We start from the raw sequence: 15,796 nt of genomic DNA on the forward strand, positions 1-15,796 counted from the left end.
CTAATCTTACAGTAGTTTCTTGTCTGTGCGGCAAAAACAGTTGCTAGCAGATGTTGAGGAAATGAAATGACTGCCCATTGTCATGATGCAGCAGTCATTACACAGGTCTTTTGATTTTAACTCAATTTTTTAAAACTTTACCACAAATTTGAAGGAGTTACCAGAAAGGGTAGGGATAGAGTTATTCTTAATAGTACAGGGCTTCTTGCAGAAGAAGATGGATGACCCAGGTATAAAGACCTTGTGAGTTGCTTGGACTTGGACAGTACAGACCTGAGGTGAAAGTGTCCCACATCTATTCAATGTCCCACAAAATTGCCTTTACTTTTGATGAGGTATTAAATAACTGAATGAGGTTGGCAGAGAAAGCCTCAAATACTGGTTAAGATTACTTCCTGAGGCAAGGTTGATAGAGATCCCAATCACTATGAAGATCTTGGATGATTCCACCTTATTGTATCAAATCAGATAACAAATCCCAGAGGTTAAATTTCCCTTACAAATCTGTCCATGGTCTATGCCATTTTTGTTGAATTCTTTTTGGTTTCGTCTGCCATGTTGTTCTGTCCCCTGGTATCTTTCCTCTTCCCTTCTCCCCCCATGACTTATGGTGTCTTTTCTCTCATGCTTTCCCCTAGTCCTCATAGGGTAGCTAACTAACTCTTTTAGGGTGCCAAACTCCTCTATGGATTTATTCTGCCCATTAATGGCATGCTTTTACCTCATGGCATAGTACCCTTTTCTTGGTTAATTGTGAGTTCCACTAGGGAACTTGTCTTTTCCATTGTTAATTGTTAAAATTCCTTTCCCCACCAACTATATGCTTTCCCAAATCTACTTCTTATTTACCACTCCTGGTACTTATTTTAGCTCTTCATTTTGTCTGTAATCTCTTCTCATAAATAAATGTACCTTTTGGCAACAAGAAGGTCCTTGTGAATTCTCATGTGAACTGCTACCAAACAAACCCCATCGTTTGGTGCCAGACTCCAGCCTCATTATTTGGTGTGTCTACCTCAATCTCATCATCTTCAATGAGAATGTAATGGATTATTTGAGAATTTTTTTGATTTTGTGTTTACTATAGCACACTTAGGAGTCATTAGTATTTTAAGCATTTTTTTAGTGTTTGTGATGGAGGAAAGGGATTTGCCTGACATTTGTATTTTACACTGTGTTTCTAGCAGGGATCTTGTTACTCACATTTTGGGAAAATATTAGATATACTATACCCTTGAATTTTACCCTAGAATGGAAACACAATAAGCCAGCCACAGAGAAAAATCTAATCCTTTTTGAGGTGTTAACCTTCTTTACTGCCATATATCAGGTCTTATTTGAATCCATGCAAGACTTCTTTGCTCTCCTGAGACCATGTTTCACCTGGCTAGACTTTGAAGACCACTTCCACATATAATGAGGTTTAGTGACACAATAAAAAAGTGTTCTTTAAGGTTTACAAAATATTTACCTCTCAGATTGCCTAAGAAGTAGATTGAGCAAATTTTGTTATTCCTATCTTACAGATGAAGAAACTGAGTCCTAGATTTGTCACATCTTGGTTTTGTGATTTTGGGCAAATCACTTCTCTGTGTTACAATGACTTCAAACCTTATATTATTATTTATTCTTTATATATTCTGTATCTAAACAGAAAGAGCAGGTATATTTGGGAGTTTGGTGATGGTGGCAGTGATTATTGTTTCCCTTTGCATCTCTTGCCTTTAACTGTGTCTGACTCATATTAAGAATAAGGACTTAAAAAAAGCTGATTTACTGATTATATGATAATTGAATACTTTGACTAATTGATACAAGTAGGGGCAACAAGCAGGCCTGTACAAAAAGCTTGTTAAAATTTTATTATAAGCATTTATATCTCAGAATTCAGCAAACTTTATAAAGCAGGCCTTGATTTATTTGTGTTTTGCTGATTATTTAAATCAGGTCTTCTTAAACTTTTTATGACCCCTGGTATATAAAATAGGTAAACAAATCAAACATTTACTGATTATAAACCATAAAGAAAATTATTTTTAAACAATGCTTTGGTATACATATAATTTTAGCATTTATTAAAGAGGAAAACAAATTTGCATACTAATGAGATGAATGTGCTTGTTTATTTTTGCATAAGAAGTTAAATCTTGGAGGAATATTTGATACTGCAGGATGCAGAGCATTCAGATTGTTCTTTTTTCTTTCTTTCTTTTTTTTTGCTGAGGAGATTGGGATCAAGTGACTTGTCCAGAATCACATAGCCAAGAAGTATTAAGCATCCGAGGTCATATTTGAACTCAGGTCCTTTTGACTTCAGGGTTGTTGTTCTATCCACTACACCAACTATCTGCCCCAGTTGCTAAAATTTTTCGAGATCCCCAAATTAAGTTACATGAGCCTATATAGGGTCTCGACCCACAGTTTTAGAAGCTTTGATTTAGATGTAAGAAATGTTAATAATGGTGATGAAATTTTTAAAAATGTATTTTAGTGCATATATTTCTTTTCTCCCAGCGAGCCCATTGTTAAGTATTTACCAGGACATCCTGTAGTGGTGAGGCATTAGGCCCTCATTAAGCTTATAGTCTAGCGAGGAAAACATGTAAGCCAGTAATTTCAATACAAAGTAGACTGTTTAAGATCACTAGAAGGACAAAGCTCCGTGGACTTTTAAGATCTGCCAAGATTTGATTCAATAGCTGTGGAAAACTAGGTTAAAAGCCCTATCCTTCTGGGAGCATCTAGGTTGTCAAAGCTGAGGGATAAAGCTGCTGAGGGAAGAACTCTCCCCAAGCTAGTGTTTAGGGTGTGCGAGTTGGTGGGGAGTGGGGGTAGGGGAGGGAGAAAGACCAGCCTGGCTGGGACAGCAGTGGCGTCAGGAAGGGCTGCTGAGAAAGCAGCGTAGTCTAAGGAGGAGGAGGAAAGAGGCAGTAGAGGGGGATGCAGGAACCTTGAACTTCTCTCTGCCTTTGGAGGAGTAGGAGGAGGAAGAGAGGGAGGTGAAAGGGAGTCGAGAGGAGGAGTTTTCCAGCTCAGACCCACGTCTGCTCCTAACCCCCCCACCCTCTTTCCCTTCCTTTTCTCTTTGCTCCTCTAGCCCCACTGGTGGAACACTAGGCATCCGGAGGGAAGGAGAACGGGCCGTGCACTATGGGCAGCTCCTCGGTCTGGCTAGCGCTATTGCTGCTGCCCCTCCACGCCTGGCTCAGCTTCGGCTTCCCAGGTAGGAGCAAGGAGGCGGGGCAGCCAGGGAGCTCCGGAGCAGGGACACAGTGAGCAGCCCCGGGGTCCCAACTCTGCAGGGGTACAAGGAGCTGCGGGTGCGGACGTTTTACTAGAGTAAGCACGGGAGGGAGAACAGAGGGACTTTTTCTGCATGGAAAAGTCCGCCGCCCCAAAGGAGGGAGCGAGGCGCCGGAGAGTCAGTCCTTTATATTTGGCCAGGAGCGGCGCTTGCATCTCCGGGTATCACCCCCCTTGCTGTCCCTCGGGCCTCCCCAGTCTGTGCTTCTGAGCATTTTCAGGCTTCGGGGAGCCAGCCTTTCATTCAAACTCTTGTTGACGTGGGAGGCCAAGCGGAAACTTCTGACTGCTTCTCTTCATTCTCAGTGAGGCTAGTCCTAATCTCCATTTGGTTCTCTAGGGTCCGCAACACTTCCGGGGGGTGGAGTAGGGGAGAAGATATTGGGCCGGGAAAAGAGGGATTCGGGTCTCTTTAAAAGTTGCTTCCCCCTGCTCTTCACCCAGTCCCCGCCTTAATCTACTTTCCCCCTGCCGGGCACGGACCCACGTTACCCAAACCAAGCAGAAGGGCAAGAGCTGATATTCTGGACAGGAATGAAGATGGAAAGGGAGACCCCCTCCTCCTGACTGTAGCCCTCCGGGAATAGTCATTCTATGGTGTCTTTTCTGAGGAAGGCTAAGAGAGATGCCTTGTGTGGTTCCACTTTTAATTAAAACTGGGGGAAGACAAAGAGAGAATTTAAAATTACACACGTGTTTTGACGTGGGGTGAGGTGAGGAGGGCTGCCTGGAATTCGAGGATTCTGCCTATTTGTCAGTTGCCTCCCTGGTATTTATTGGTTCCGGCCTGTGGAATACCCTCTTTGGAGCTGACAAAACTCCTCCTGTTTCCAGCTGGCTGGCTGGCTGATCAGTGCTTGGTTTGCAAACGGCTTTGGAGATCCAGGACAGCTCAGAAATGTTCTCCGTACCATAGCACATAGCAAACTATGAGAGTGTTTTTATTTGGTGTCATTGGAGAGTAAGTAATGCCTTCAGGAACATTTAAGTGTCCATCAAATATCTGTGGAAGACATAATTCTTTGTGTCTTAGGAATAATCACAGCTCTGCAAATAAAGTAAGTTTTTGGTTAAATCTACGTTCAAAAAAGGGTACAACAATTGCAATTAAAATTTCGTCTTCAATTCCATACTTAAATAAGAAGAAACCTCAACCTTAACATTTTAAGAGAGTTTTCTGTATTTGTAAGCGCTGTAGCGGAAAGAGCATTGAGTTTGGAATCAGAATACCTACTTCACATATTTAGGCCCTGCTCTTAATTTTTCTGTTTCTTATAAATCACTTCAGCAATTCTGAACCTATTTTGGGCCTCACCTATAAAAAGAGTAAGTTTTATTTGATGCTCTTTAAGCTTTAATTTATATGGAGTCAGTTTATCAATCGAAGTCTTGAAGGAAAGAAAATAAATCACGAAAGGGCTCAGATACTGAATAATTGTGTGACTCTAGGCAAATAACTTAATCCTGTTTGCCTTAGTTTCCTCATCTATAAAATGAACTGGAGAAGGAAATGGCAAACCACTCCAGTATTTTTGCCAAAAACAAACAAACAAACAAAAAAAAAAACCCAAAAACAAAAAGACGGAAAAACAAAACAAAACAAATCTAAATTAGACAAGAACAGCATCAAATACTGGGGATCCGCACAGTCCATTCACTTTCTATCCACCCAGAATCCACAAGAAGAGTTTGAAGATCTTTGGTTTAGATAAGATATCCAGGACTGAGTTCCATGTTCTAGGCTGAGTACTATTTGTGGAAAGAAGGTTATTTGTTACTTAAGAATGCTGCGCATCTTACCCAGATTTGATGCTGATAACAAAAAGCTTCCAGAGGATCAACTAATCCATTTAGATTCCAAGGTCATAATTTTTTTCAATGTAATATATTATTTCACATTATTTCCTTTTTATTTGTTGTTAGTTATTTACTAATCAGTTTTTGCTAAGAGTAAACGCTATGCAATAGTCAACTATTTTTGTGTTTCATTGAAGAGCCAAGTGCAAGTTCAAGATTGTATAACTAGCTCTCACTGAAATGAAGCAAATAAAGAAAGATGGCAATGTTTTGCAAATGAGTGGGGCTCAAAGCTGAGTTCATATGATTGGATGCCATCCTATAAAGAGAGCTGAAACTGAGGGATAGGAAGTTATTGTCTATAAGTCATAAAAGAGAGTGTTTTCAACATTTTCCCCCAAGGACATGGACAAACCTAAAGAGTGAATGTGGGTTAAATATGCTTCTGATCCTGATAGTGGCAATCAATATCATCTGGTGATTAAATATAGCTTTAAATTAAATTTAGATTAAAAATAGACCTTCATCAGTCCAAACCCTTCAGTTTCCAGATGGAGAAATTGAGTCCCAGGGAGATAAAATTACTTCTCAAAATCACACAGGTAATAAGCATTTTAGATTTAGCATTCTTTCTACAATACCATGAACATCATTGTAAGGAAATAGCTAGTGGAGTCATCTTTATGCTCCTCTGCTTCATGGAGTAGTTGCAGGCCCTGGGTGACATCCCTATTAGACATCAAGGCATATATATGGAACTAATCCTCATCCTGGCCAAAACTGTCTTATGTCTCCCAGTTGCCCAATCTGTGATTACCACCCACCCTTCTTTCTCCATTTTCTAATAAAACTCATCTGTCTGGCTCTCATGGTGTCCTACTGTATTCAAGGCGATGACAGATGAATTGAAACCTTCAAAATAAGATGAGAGAGAGAGAGAGAGAGAGAGAGAGAGAGAGAGAGAGAGAGAGAGAGGAAAAAAAAGATGAGGAAAAGTAATGGAAGCATAGAAAGAGTGGTTAGAAGGGGATTCTGTTGAATGTGATTTCTGAATACAAAATGGGAAAAGAATATTTAGTTTATGTATATGATAGCCAAGAGGATGGAAGGGCAATGATTTGACAATAAAAAGATCATTAGTAATGATGGAGAGACAATTTCATTAGGATGGCAGGGGCAAAAGCCATATTACAAGGAGTTGAACTGAAAATTAAGAGTTGGAGAAATAGTGGTATTAAGTACAAATAGATGGTTCAGAGAAACCAAGGGAAGACTTTTCTAGGATTTTGGAGACCTAAGCATTTTCATAGGTAGATAAGAAAGGTATCAGGCAGAAGGAAAAATTGGCAATTGTGATGGGTGAAAGTTGAATTCCCTCACAATACATAGGAGATCAGTAATGATTGATTGTATGGAATCTTGTAGAAGATTACGATGGGATAGGGATAGTATTTGTGGGAGTGGAGAAAGTATGGTTTCAAGGATGCTGAGAGAGGGTTTAGTCTTGTTAAAGAGTAGGGAGGACATCTATCTCTGTGTAATCAGAAGGAAGAAATAGAAAATGGGTGGTGATGTTGAGAAGTATTGGAGAGGAGCAATAGAGCTGAGGAAACTTCTGTTGAATGGTATGCCTCATTTCAAGAAAGTGAAAAGTTTAGTGATGAGACTATATGCATTTCAGTAGAAACTTTTGGAGATGGAACTTTGCTTTTACTTGAAAGGAGCTAATCTAAGGGAGCAAGTCAGGGGAAGATTTTTCAATGAGCCTGAGGGAGCTGGAAATATTTTGTTGGGCCTTATATCAAGCCATATAATCAACCTTTTGCTCCCAAATATTAGATGTCAGGGTATGTTTGAAAAAGGCACTGAATAATGAATGCATATATTTTGGTATCATTCTTGGTAAAAAGTGTTCATTAAGAGAGGGGAACTAAGGTGATATGAAATGATGGCTAGCTTTAGAAGTTGAAATTTTAGAAGTGGAGAATTTGGGGTGATACACATATGGGAACTATATAAAATATGCATACATAAACATGTATACATATATATGCACATATATGGCCATGAGTATGAATGACACATGGGCTTTGTATATGTCTATAAATACAAATATGTCTGTCAAATATGTGAATATGTTTATATATATATATGTATGTGAGTATATGCACACAGCTCTGCTTCTCTTCATCATTTCTCAATATAATTATCTACTTTATAGTTTTTCCTTCTCCTGATCTTTAACAAGTCTAAACTCCTTATCAGTACCCATGATACTATCTTTCCTCTATCACCATCCCAACTTTCAGTACAACCTTATGCAATAAAATATTTCCTATGCATTGCCAACGTATGTGTATATGTTATATATGAAGTGAGAGAGAGAGACAGAGACAGAGATATACAGAGACAGAGAGAGAGACACACACACACAGACAGACAGAATCAGGGACATTCAGACACATGGACAGAAACACACACACAGAAACAAGACAGAGACAGAGAGAGACACACAAACACATGGGGGGATGGAGTGAGGGGGTATTAAAATACAGTTTGGTAGTTTCAGTACTCTACAATGCACATGTCATTTAATAAGTTCAGGGAGTAAATCACTCACATCTTCATCTTTGTGCTCTATTTAGAGCTCTACTTTAAATGTATTGTAGCCTTCCTTGTTTTTCTCCTCTATTTTCAAAGAGATTTAGAATATAAATTTTGCATGTTTCAAAAATCTGGCTGTTTTGGGTTTCATATTACTTTTATTTTAAAAATGTATTCCTCCCTTCCACCCATGAAGTCATCCCGTATAATAAGAAATCTAAAAAAATAGAGAAATAAGCAGTTTAGTAAAATTAACCAAAATATCAAACACAATTGACAGTATATGTAATGCTCTACACCTATATAGTTCTACATTTCTGCAAAGAAGAAAAGGTATATTTAGAATGTAGGTTAAAAGTAATGAAAATCATAGAATATTAGAGCTGTAATAGAAATCACCTACTCCAGTCCTTATTTTGGAGATGAGGAATCTGAGGCTTTGTAAGTCTGGGTGTTTTACCCCAGGTTTCACAGCCAACTAATGTCAAAATGTGGATTAGAAGCTGAAACATTTGCCTTCCTACTCAATTTTCTTTTCACTGATCCCAGTCCGTAACAAGTATTTGGAAAATACAATTAGGGCTGTATATATCTGGAATAGGTAGAGGAAGGAAGGCATGGCTCAAAGAGGGAAACTCACCTAAAATGTAGTCATGAGTGAACAGGATGTAAACCACGAAATGTTGCCTCTGATTTTGGTGCTCTGGGGACAAATCCCTGGTCATCTTTTCCTAGTTATGGCTCTGAAAAATCCTTGGTGAGATGGTTCATATGTATAAATGATTCAGGCTAGTGAGGCTTTAAGAATGTTTTTAGAATGGAGGCAGCTAGATGATTCAGTGGACAGTGCATTGGCTGTAGAGTCAGAAGGACCTGAGTTCAAATCCAGCCTCAGATAATTAAGACGTACTAGCTTTGTGATCCTGGGCAAATCATTCAATCTCTGCTGCCTCAGTTCCTTCAACTGTAAAATAAAGATGATCATAAAAACTAATTATGAAAAGAGAAGAGATATTTTAGATGAACAATTTTACATATTTATGGTAGGGTACAATATTTATTTCCTAGAATCAAAAATCTTTAACCTCCTAAGTTTGTTATATTGATCAAATGAGTAATTTGTAACATAGTTCACGTAGTGCCTGGAACAGAGTAGATGCTTAATAAGTTTATGTTTCATTTCCTTCCTATTTTAAAATAAAACATTAACAAACTCTTGTTTGGTGGTAAGACCAGATCCCTACTCCATGCAGACTTGGGTCCCAGGCTGTAATAGTCTATGAGAGACTTCAAATAGTCTTACCAGAGAGAATAAGCCAATTTTACTGCTGTTTAGTAATCCAGGAAAGCCAGAGGGCTATGATTATTATTTTAACAAAAACAAAATCACAACAGAACTTTATAAAATGACACACTGGGATGTAGCCATTAGACAGGGAGCACCTGACTCAATAGATACAATTAAAGTCTTACCTTCGACAGGCTAGAAATTAATGTCTGAGTCTAAACCCTGGTGCTATGGGACAGACCCATATCCCAGCACTCAACAAAAGGCAATGATGAAGGAGGGGGCTCTCTTCTGACTTGTTATTTCATGATGACAATTTGGATTCAGTATATTGTTAGCAGAGATTGACACTGAAGGACTTAATGTCTTCCCTTCTGATGATCCCAGTCTGCTTATTGGGAAGCAGATACTGGTGACCACAGCAGGGAGAAAAGCATGCATGAGTCAAAGAGTTCCATGCCTTGTGAATCCAGGGCAATGTAGGAGCTGTGGCTTTCTGGCTACAGAAGCTGATTTTCAAGCCATGAACATACTCTGTTTAAGCAATAGTCAGTCCATTGGGGGTTGTAAGATGAGAAACTGACTGCAGTCACAAGCTGGAGTTGGCATTTATTATTTTATTGGCCACTTTTCTGCTTCATTCCCTTCCAACAAGGTTGAATGTTTCTCTTACTACACACAGAGATGCTTGTGCCAGTTCCCTTTTCAAAAGAGCACAGTGCCCGGTGAATAGTAGGCACTTAAAAGTTCATTGAACTGAATTGAGTAAGACAACAGAAACTGATTGTGAAAAGAGAAGAAATAAATTATGCAAGTAATTGTTTATATTAATGGCAGCATGTGTATTTATTCCTTAGAATCAACACATGCCTTTCTAGCAAAATTCCGGCTGATAAAAAGCTAAGGATTCACTTCCAGAATAATAATTTGTGAATAAACAGATAAACAAAACAAAAATAAAAAATCCTCTCTCCAATTCAAAGGCTTGGGGAGTTTCTTCTGCCAACACCTTTGTTTTAGATTATGAGTGATACTTGTCCATTCTTATCCATTGACATTTTTTCCCAACAGGCTATGTGCCAAAAACTCTCAAGGGGATATAAATGTTATTTCTTCCCATACTCAGTTTCTGCTCTCTCAAAATGAAATGGAGGCACTGCCTAGAAGCTAATTTTCTATCATGAACTTGGAAATAAAGAATCACAGAACAGGAAGGGAACCTTTAGAAAGAATCCAATCTAATCCATTAATTTTACATATGAGAAAACTGAGTGGCAAACTTTGTGACAATGGTTATTTTAACAAAACAAGTCCTTAGCTTCCACTGTGTGACTTCCACTTTTGTTCTTTCTTTTTTTTAAAGCTTCTTTTAACTTCCTGCATCATCTAGTCCTAAGAACACCCATCAATGGATTGGCTAAATAAAGTTTACTTTATAGGATGTATGCTGTTTCTCAAATGTTTTGCTTTTTCCCATTTTTACTGTCTGATTAGGAATAATATTTTCATCACAAATGCCTGATGTTAATACTGCTTGCTTTTCAGAGCTTCACTGGCATTGTTTCAACACTGTCATTGTTACACAAGATCATCTGGAAGGGGACTTGCTGTCTTAAGGATCTGGCAGCCAAACTGTCTGATTTTAAGAGTGTGCTAATTGCTTGTATGTTTAAAAACTTGTAAGCTTAAAAAACTCTGGTTTGATTGCCAATATTTGAGTTTTAAATTATGGAAATGAGGATCACAGAAGTTGAAATCACCTGGTTTAAACCTTTGTGTTGTTACATATGATAGAGATCATATATGGAATCAGAGATTTAGAACTAGGTAGGACATTAGAAATCATTGAATCCAAATCCCTAATTTCTCACAGATTAACTAATATTATTTATGTGTGTGACTATATATGTAAAATATAATATTTATATAATCCTTTACATTTATTATCTTATTTTACCCTCACAACAACCACAAGAGGTAAATATTATTGTCAATCACTCCCGTTTTACAGATGAGAAGACTGAGGCAGACACAAACCTTTACCTTACCTGAGGCAAGAGTTGGATTTAGCTTTTCCAGACTGTAGATCCGTCACTCTATCAACTATGCCACCTAGCAGCCTTTTTGAGATAATTTAGGTTCAGAGGAGTTAAGGAGACAGCATGGGATGGGAGATGGGAGATATAGGCAATGAATTTAGAAGATTGGATTCAAATCTCATCTTCAAGACTTATTACTTATATAACCTTTGGCAAATCATTTAAGCTTTCTGGATCTCACTTTCTTTATCTGCAAAATCAGCATATCTGATGTGATCAGAGACTCTTACTTTTTTGATGTCAAGAACGCATTTGGCATTCCATTGAAACCTATTATCATTTTTCAGAAATATGTCTTTAGATGCATAAAATAAAATAAGTAGGAATACAAAGGAAATCCGTTATATTGAAACAAAGAGTTAATTTTTTCCCATCCAAGTTTATATGCCTCCTCTGAAATCTATCCGCAGACCCCACATTAAGAACCATTGGTCTAAGTGTCCTGTGAAGTCCCTTCTCTGGATTTATGTCCTATTAACCTGTGTTCAAATCTCTGCTGTGCTACTACTCAGCTAACCTTGGACAAATATATTAACTTCTTTAGGCCTCAGTTTCTTTGCTTGTGAAATAAGCAGACTGAACTCAGTGGTTACTAAGGTCCTTTCCAACTCAGAATCTATGATCACATAGATGGTAGTGGTAGAAGCTTCTGTAGAGCTTCCTCATGAGTTCTGTGAGTAAATAAGAACTTATTAGACAAAAGAATGAACAATGCTGCATCATACCAGCTCACTTAAGAAAATAAACTTGAATTGAAGTAATGAAAGTAATCATCTTCCAGGGATAGCCCCATAATTCCACTTGCTATAATTTTGTTTTATTTTGTTTTAAGATACACAGTTAAAAACTTAAGTTCAAATTCCTTCTGGGCAAAGATTGTACTTTATTCATAAAAATGGTAGTAGGTATCAAAACACATGCACATCATTTAGGTCTCACAACTGAGTGACATAAGTAGTACAGGTATTATCTCCATCATTTTATGGATAAGGAAATTGAGATCCAGAGACTAAATAATGGCTCAAGATCACAAAACCAGTAAATGATAAAATCTGGAATTAAACTCAAGTCTTGAGACTCAAGTTCAGGACTTTCTTCACAATATTACATTTTTTCTCTAATTTATCTTTGTATCTTCTCTATAGTATACTATCTGGCATGTAATTGAACATAAGCTCATAATGACATCCCCCGTACTTAGCATTAATATCTACCACAAAGAAGGTGCTTATTGAATTAAATTTCCTAGCAGGGGTGATAATACAGATGCCTTGTCCTTATTGCTTTGTTATGAGGTTTTCTTGCCAGAGATACCAGAGTGGTTTGCTATTCCTTGTCCAGGTCATTTTACAGATGAGGAAGCAAGAACTTACCCAGGGATGACACAGCTAGTAAATGTCTAAAGCCAAATTTGAATTTAGGAAAGTGAGTCTTCTTGCTTCTAGGCCTGGTGCTCTATCCCTTGTACCACCTATGCCTCACCTCGCCTATAGTCTCTGTATAAATAACAGATATTTATTGATGGAGAAACCAGAGCAATTTCATGGAATAAAACTATGTTATACTCAGAACTAACAAAATTAATAATCTTATAAAAAATAAGACTACAGAGAGCCAGATGAGACCTTGTAATGATCTGAATAAAAACAAGTCATAGCACTAATAATTTGTGAGATGCTTGGAGATCAAGACAGGCTAGGATATTATTCCAGGTAACTTGGAAACTCTCAAGAACTTTTGAGCAGGATTTTCAGATGGAGATTTAAGAAGTTTGTGTAAGGAACATCGCTCACTGATGGGACAGCTAAGCACCCGTTTTCCAAGAAATAATTGTTTGCACCTGGTTGTTCTAGTTTCATAGAGCACTCTGGGCTCTGAGCCTCAGGGGATTCATTCCAGAGCCCAATGATTCACTCACCCATCATTTCTTTAGGCATTGCTGGATGCTTCCTTAGCCAGTGCTCTCCGGGAAGCTGATACATGGTGCTGGACATGATGGCTCAGATTAACCCAGAGGTTTGGGGTTGTAGATTCCTTAAATGGTTTTATTATTGTTTTTGTTTTTATTACATAAAGAATGATGGCCCTAAACCTAGAGCTGGGAGGCAGAAGGAGTTGTTCACTCAGATGGGCCACTTTAGTAGAAAAGAAACTTTGAGGTCAGCCACAGAATTTCTTCTGCCTTTCACATTTGCAACATCTGCACCCCATATAGCAGTTTCTTGATCATCTCTTAGGATTATAGAATCATACATCAGGAGCTGGAAGAGACCTAGGGTTCATCTAATCTATTCTTTCTGTTATAGATTAGGATTTCCTGTATTTTTTCCAGTCCACTCATTCTCTGTGAATATCATTGCAACACTGATTTTATTTTTGGCTCCTATAATGGTGATTCTGAATTGCTATTTAACAAAGTGTGGTCTAAATGGGCATTGTGTTTTATGTTAAGAACATAACATTTCAGACAGTTTGGCTAAGGCATCAATACTTGGTGTGGTGAAGAAGGGGTACCATTTGGTCAAGTCCATCCTCTTGATTCTCCTACAGAAGTCTACACCACAGGGAGCTATGGTCCATATGGCTGTCATGGTTGTTTACCTCAGCATTATTCAGAGGAACTGTATCAGACTTGTTGCTAGTGACTAAACATTGGTGAGACATTGTCTCCTTTTTCTTGGCAAGAATGACATTGTAATCTAAAAGGATGTTTTCACTTTGATTTGAATATTTGACTTTTGTTTAGAGCATTTAAACTCAAGTCCTGATTTCCTTCATGCCTTGGGGTACTGGTCAGCAATACTCCTTGCCATATGTCAGGAATGCCTGGCTCCCTTCACCTCCATCCCACCCAGCTGCTGTTCTCTGCTGATGACACAGGAAATACTTCAGAAAGTCATACTCAGGTATGCATTAGCCTGAAGAGACTGGGACCAGATCCCATCTCAAGGAACTTTTGTAGTGATTTATACAATGTTTGTTGTTTTTCTCAACTTATTCTCACAATCTACAAACAGATACCAGGTGAACCTCTGGCCACGGATTTCTACTCTCCTGAATGTAAAGTGAATAAAGGAATAAAATCTTGTGGTTGATTCTTATGAAAAAAAATTTTGCCTCAACTTAATGAAATTTAAAAATAGAGCTGTCCAAAAATAGAACAGATGATTTTGGGAAGTAATAAGTTCCCAAACGTTAATAATGACTTGTTTAGAATGTTGCAGAAGGCTGAAAGTTTAAGTTGAATGTTTCAGGGCTTCTTAAACTTTTTGCACTCATAATCTCTTTTCTCCAGAGAAATTTTTATGTGGCCCTGGATATATAGGTATATAAAATAGATATATACAAATAAAATATTTATTGAAAATGAATCATAATTTTGTGACCCCACCACCACATTAAATTATGAGACCCTATATAAGTTTGTGAACCATAGTTTAAGAAGTTGGAGAATATTAAACTAGATTGGAATAATTCATAATTTACTATATGGTTCCTTCAAATTCTATGAGTCTACTTTTTTATAAAATTATAGAAAGAGATGGACAAACTAACACTGGACATTACAACAAACATTTATTAAACATCTGCTTTGCGCTAGGCACTGTATTAAGCTTTGGGAAAATATAGGAAAGCAAAATAACAATCCCTACCCATAAGGAGCTTACAGACTAATAATGATAGAAGATATGTAAATATCTTTGTACAAATAAGATCTATACAAGATAAATTATAGATAATTCCAGAGTGAAGACATTAGTTTTAAGAGAGAATAAGAGAGGCTTTCTATACAAGGTAGGATTTTATTTTGAACTTGAAGGAAGTCAGAGAGGGCAGAAATCAGGGATGAGGTTAGAGAGAATTCAGTTATAGAGAAACAACCAGTGAAAGGGCATGGAGTTGGAGATGGAGTATGCTGTATATGGAATAAGAAACCAGTGACACTGATCACAAGATAGGGAGTGGTGATAATGTTGCTGGTGAAGAGGATTGTAAGGTATAAGAAAATTGGAAATTAGGAAAGGGCCTTGTTATGAATAGTTTAAAAAATCAAACAAAGGATTTTCTATTTCATCCTGGAGGTAATGGAGAGTTACTGAAGATGAAGGCAATCTTTTTGGAATATGACTGATAGTCAAGAGGAGGGGCACTGGAATGGGAAACACCTTGAGGCTCAGAGACCACCCAGCAAGCTTTCAAAATAGTCACATGTGTGAGGTAATGAGGGCCTGTACTAGGACAGTAGTAGTGTCAGAGGAGAGAACAGAATGTATGTGAAAGATGTTATGAATATAGAATAAATGAGACTTGGTACATCTCAATGTTTTATGGAAGCATTAGCTTCCACTTGACAGATTCTTATCTTTAAGGAGTTATTTTCTTTGGTGGTATGTGTATGTGTGTGTGCCTCTTTTTACCAAGTTGTTAATTCTCTTTTCATAATTTCCATTCACTACTCTCATTTGTTTTCAGAATTTTCTACTGTTTTTGATTTTTAAAATAATTTGTTGCTCTTTAAAAATAACAACAAAAAAATCTTTAACTCTTCCAGGAATTCTTGTTGGACTTGTGTCCAATCTGCATTTTTCTTTGAGACTTTACTTGTAGAGTTTCTAGTCTTTGTCTTCTAAAAGTGCCTATTGAATTTCCTTGTCATCAGAGATTTTTATGATTAGGTTCTTCTTAAAAACTGTTTGCCCGTTTT

The 15,796-nt window shown here is 37.6% G+C and overlaps 1 protein-coding gene across 1 annotated transcript in view; it reads left to right on the forward strand.

Moving 5' to 3' along the window:
- The first annotated feature begins 2,897 nt into the window (after window positions 1-2,897).
- Window positions 2,898-15,796, forward strand: part of SRPX (sushi repeat containing protein X-linked) — a 95,757-nt gene continuing 82,858 nt past the window's right edge. Inside the window, exon 1 of the mRNA XM_012544438.3 lies at window positions 2,898-3,223. Within this exon, the coding sequence (XP_012399892.1) occupies window positions 3,151-3,223 (73 nt within the window). The 5' untranslated portion in view covers window positions 2,898-3,150. The remainder of the gene's footprint in view (window positions 3,224-15,796) is intronic.

The sequence above is a fragment of the Sarcophilus harrisii genome, chromosome 3 (assembly GCF_902635505.1).
Source record: "Sarcophilus harrisii chromosome 3, mSarHar1.11, whole genome shotgun sequence".
NCBI classification, from domain to species: Eukaryota; Metazoa; Chordata; class Mammalia; order Dasyuromorphia; family Dasyuridae; genus Sarcophilus; species Sarcophilus harrisii.